A 4,545-nucleotide genomic window follows, 5' to 3' on the forward strand; every position below is an offset into this window, starting at 1 on the left:
CGGCTATTTATCTAGACGACGTCGTAGGTGAATTTAGTTTTTTTTTTTTAATATTTCATATACCACGTCATAGCCGACGTCGTATATTATTAATATATGTATCAATCTTGTTATCTTCACGGGGAGTGACATTTACTTGAATCAATCTTGAAGATTGGACTTAAATAATCCTGAAAATTGGGTTATGAAGACCAACAACGTAACTGTACTCGTTTTCCTTTGATTGATTTTTTATATAATTTTTTAATTAAAGTTTAACGAGGCTGCTAGTGCAACACATGAATGCATACATATCATGTACTCTTTCTCTCACTAGGTTTTTTCATTGAGTATTTTTAGTGAGGTTTTAATGAGGCATGAGTATGATATAGTAATGTCTAAAGATGATAGTTGCAAATAAATATTTAAATAGACAAACCCCCAAAATTATGAAGATTATGTCCTAAAGCCATCTGGTTGTACTATTTTTCCCTTAGCTAAGTTTTTCTCCCTCTAATTTTTTTAGGCTAAGGATTTTAACGAGGCAACCGGTATAATACCTGATTTTACATACGACCTGTACTCTTTTCATCAGCTAAGTTTTTCCCACAAGAGGTTTTCTAACGAGGTTTTTACCGAGACGTGAGTATGAATTGATAATGACAATTGACAAAGGATGAGTATTGTAAATATATACTTATTTATAACCATTATCCCACTATCCCTTTATTAGCGTTGGTTATATGCATTACCACCTGATGCATAAAGATGGGCAGTTATCAATAAAAGATGTGGTTTTGATCAGTTTTCTCTCTTTGCTTTCTCCGTATTCTTTCTCTATTCGGATCCCCTACTCTCTTCTTTATCTTCATATTCATATGTACTTTGCCTTTAATTTGTCGTATAATACTTGCAAATCACGACGTTACCATCTCAGAAGTCAGAGCTAGAGTAGGTCGAACTCGCAATATATTTGTTATGGAGCTTTATGTAAGAAATTAATTAGGCCCTTGAACTTTAAAAATTACAATTAAATTTTAACTTGTTATTTTAGTGCATCTAAACCCATTTACCGATTAGTCAATTATTCACCTAGAATAATTGGTTATTAGGATTCCGGTGACGTGTGAACACTAGCCGAGTGCCATTGCCACTAAAGAAGAAGGCAAGTACCCTCATCCATCCATGCTGGGAGGGAGGGACAGATCATATATATTGAGAGATTGAACCAATCTCTATTAAGAGAATAGAGACTGCCAAACATCTCATCTGATCTAATCTGCAACAATAAGCTAATATGAGAAATATCAGTAAGCTATTATATTCCACTGTATTGTACTGGATGGTGATTATGCCATGCCTGCCATAAATTGTTTTAGTTCAAACATGCATTATCTTTTCAAATTGGGAGTAGACCCACCACCTATATTTGTATGTTATATATAGTGGTACAAATACATTTCTTTTTTCTAGATGAGAAAAATATTATTTTGACCCGATTCAAATTGGGAGTGGACCCCTACCACCTATATTTGTATCATAAAATAGCCGACTATTTTTTTCCAACAGTCTTGAACTCTTGATCAAGCAAGAAAACAGTACAAATTCATAGCCTGGTTGGGCTTCATATTCTTTCTTTTGAAATTAAAGTTAGTTCCTACATTATATTGTTTCAGCAAGCTAAGGTAGAGATGGATGAACAGAATACATAGAGAAAAAGCATAGAGAAACAAAACATAATAATATTTTAAAGTTGCCACTCTTCTGTCACTCTGCAACTCGATCTGCTATAATAATAATAATAATAATTAAGACAATAGTGCAACTTAATTCTGTTCTCAAGCTTGGTTGTGTGTGCAGGCAGTACCATGTCCATAAATGAACCTTGCACTCCCTTCTGTATAAACATGAGTCTCATTCTCCAATCTACAAAACAAAACAAAACATATCATCTGATCTTCACAAACAATATAATAATATATGATGTTTGTTAATTAAGAAATGAAATGAATGTTGATCCTTACGAGATCCGGACTGCTTTGCTTAAGGTTGAAGCAGATGAGAAAGTGTTGCCATCAAGATATCTGTTCTCCCCTTTCACTCTCTGCTTCATTCTCTGGTCTAACTCATCCACACTCACTTCAAATGGAGTGTCTGAGGCCTGTACGTCATTTATTATTTTATTCGATCATAATCTTTTAATTAATTTTAAGCAATATAGTTCTCATATTTTCTGAAAAATTAATTAAGGAGAATATAATAATGTTGAATCCTATATATGATTTATGATAGTATGTAGTGGGTTGGGGTACGTACCATGACCCATCCCCATGTGTCAGCATAGGAAGGTATGTGAGCAGAATAAGGCACAACATCTGCATATGCATCTCAAAAAATAAATTTACTGTACTATAGTGTCTATACATTCATCTAATAATTTTGTACAAGAAACAAGGCAACTTAGAAAATTTAATTTAATTTACTTAGTCATATATATATCATGAAAACGCGTGGACTTACATTTGAAAACTTGTTTGAGAGTGTTGTAGATGCAAGAGAAAACCTCAGTGTGGCTAAAGATCCCAGCTGGTCCGGCCTGCCCGCAGTATATACTATCTCAGTCAAGATGGATAAGGAATAATAATAATTTAATGTTTCGTATAGTAGTAGTTTATGATACACACATACTGTACTGAGTGCTAATAATTAATTATTGCTTAATTATTAATTAATTAATGACCTGAGTGACAAAGATGCCACCCTGATTGAGCTTTGGTCTGACAGTGGTTTGATAAAAGGATTGGGTGTAAAGCTGGTAGCAAGGCCCTCCTTCAATGGGGTCTGCTAAGTCTCCTATGATCACATCATAACCCTCTTCTCTGCTTTCAAGCTCAGCCCTGCATGCATGCATGTATGTATATATACTTACTTTCATATATATATATATATATAATTACACCCAAAATGTAATTTAATATAATATAATGGAATTGAAGGAACCTGGCATCATTAATGACAAGATGAAGTCTTGGATCAGAAAAAGCTTCCCTGTTAACCACCAAATAAGACTTGCAGAAGTCCACAACCTCCTGCATATATCATATCATATCATGGAACCAATTAACAACTTCAATAATTCATATGATGAATTCAAAAGATCATAACATAGTAATTAATTATATTGGAAGATCAGATCAGAGGAACTAAGTAACTAATTAACTAACCTGATCAATGTCACACATGACAACCTTATTAATTGTGTTGTGCCTCAGTAACTCTCTGGCAGTAGAACCTTCACCACCTCCCATGATGAACACACTTTTGGGACTGCAAATAACCAAATTATTAATTATATTCTGAATTGAATATAATTAATGAGCACAATAGAAATTAATTAATAATATATATATATATATATACTTTGGATGATGAAGCAATGGTGGATGAACAAGGCACTCATGGTAGATAAATTCATCAATTTCAGCACTCTGCAGCTTTCCATCAATCACCAGCGCCTGTACGTTTAAATTAATAATTAATAATTTGAAGCTAAGCTAATTGTGATTTTCTTTTACTGGCTAGGTTGTAATATTATTGGAAATAATAATTAATTTATGAGTTTAAACAAAACGAACTAACCTTTCCAAAGGGCTTTGTGTCCAGAAGCTGAATGTCCTGATACTGACTAGCTCCTGTGTGCAGTATGCTGTACGTATATATATGTGCCAAAAACAATTATATATTCCATGTTCCAACCAAACACACTCTTAATTTGTTCAAAGTAGAGAGAGAGTGTGTGTATTTGTTGTTGTTTATACTTTGATGGACCGATGTTTCAGAACATGTAGAGAAATTAAAATATATAAAAAATACTAAAGTAAATAAACAAAAGAAGAAAGAATTAATTTGACGAATGAATAGTAAGTACAACAGGCAAAACTTGACAAGGGAATACCTGTTAAGAGCAAAGCACCATCTCAAGTCGGTATCAATCTCCTCTTCATACCAACAGCTCTTTCTTTGCCCTCCCACTACACCATTCCCATTCCCATTCCCGGGGAAAGCTGCATCAACTTCACCCATTTTTCTATCTAATCTTCAAGATTTTATTTTATTTTAATTTGCACACTAAACTTAAGCTAAGCTAAGTGTGCTGTGCTATGCTGGGTTGTGTGGACAAAATTTGATAGCTTGGAGGGGCTATATATAACAACGGGGAAGGGTACTACACGTGGATTACACGTACACTAGCTACACCCTACAAGTTTAGTACTAGTTATCATATTATTTTAAGTTTCCTAGAATATAATATCTAAGAGCCGGGATAAAATGCTTCTTTAGATTAGAGCAAGTCACATTTGTGTTTTTGGAAAGAGTTTTTACAGGAACAAAAAAGATTGAGTGTAAGTTTTTAGACTAATGGGGGTGGAGTGTTTTATGGTATTTTTTTCTCTTGCAAGTAACACATTTTTGTGCAACCCACTTACTCAATCATGTCTAGTTGGCGCATGCACTACTCGCAGAACATTATGCAAGGTGGGCACGGTTTCATATCCATAATTTTTA

The 4,545-nt window shown here is 33.9% G+C and overlaps 1 protein-coding gene across 1 annotated transcript; it reads right to left on the bottom strand.

Annotated features, from left to right (window-relative positions):
* Positions 1–1,524: 1,524 nt before the first annotated feature.
* On the bottom strand, positions 1,525–4,155 carry LOC109163802 (thermospermine synthase ACAULIS5-like). Its single transcript, XM_019312508.1, has 10 exons — positions 3,935–4,155; positions 3,619–3,685; positions 3,400–3,494; positions 3,204–3,306; positions 2,980–3,068; positions 2,720–2,876; positions 2,500–2,575; positions 2,296–2,354; positions 2,004–2,140; positions 1,525–1,905 (listed from the first exon to the last, which is right to left on the bottom strand). The coding sequence occupies exons 1-10, from the start codon at positions 4,060–4,062 to the stop codon at positions 1,818–1,820; spliced, it is 999 nt and encodes a 332-aa protein (XP_019168053.1). The 5' UTR covers positions 4,063–4,155; the 3' UTR covers positions 1,525–1,817.
* Positions 4,156–4,545: the final 390 nt, after the last annotated feature.

Source organism: Ipomoea nil, unplaced genomic scaffold (genome assembly GCF_001879475.1).
Source record: "Ipomoea nil cultivar Tokyo-kokei standard unplaced genomic scaffold, Asagao_1.1 scaffold3043, whole genome shotgun sequence".
NCBI classification, from domain to species: Eukaryota; Viridiplantae; Streptophyta; class Magnoliopsida; order Solanales; family Convolvulaceae; genus Ipomoea; species Ipomoea nil.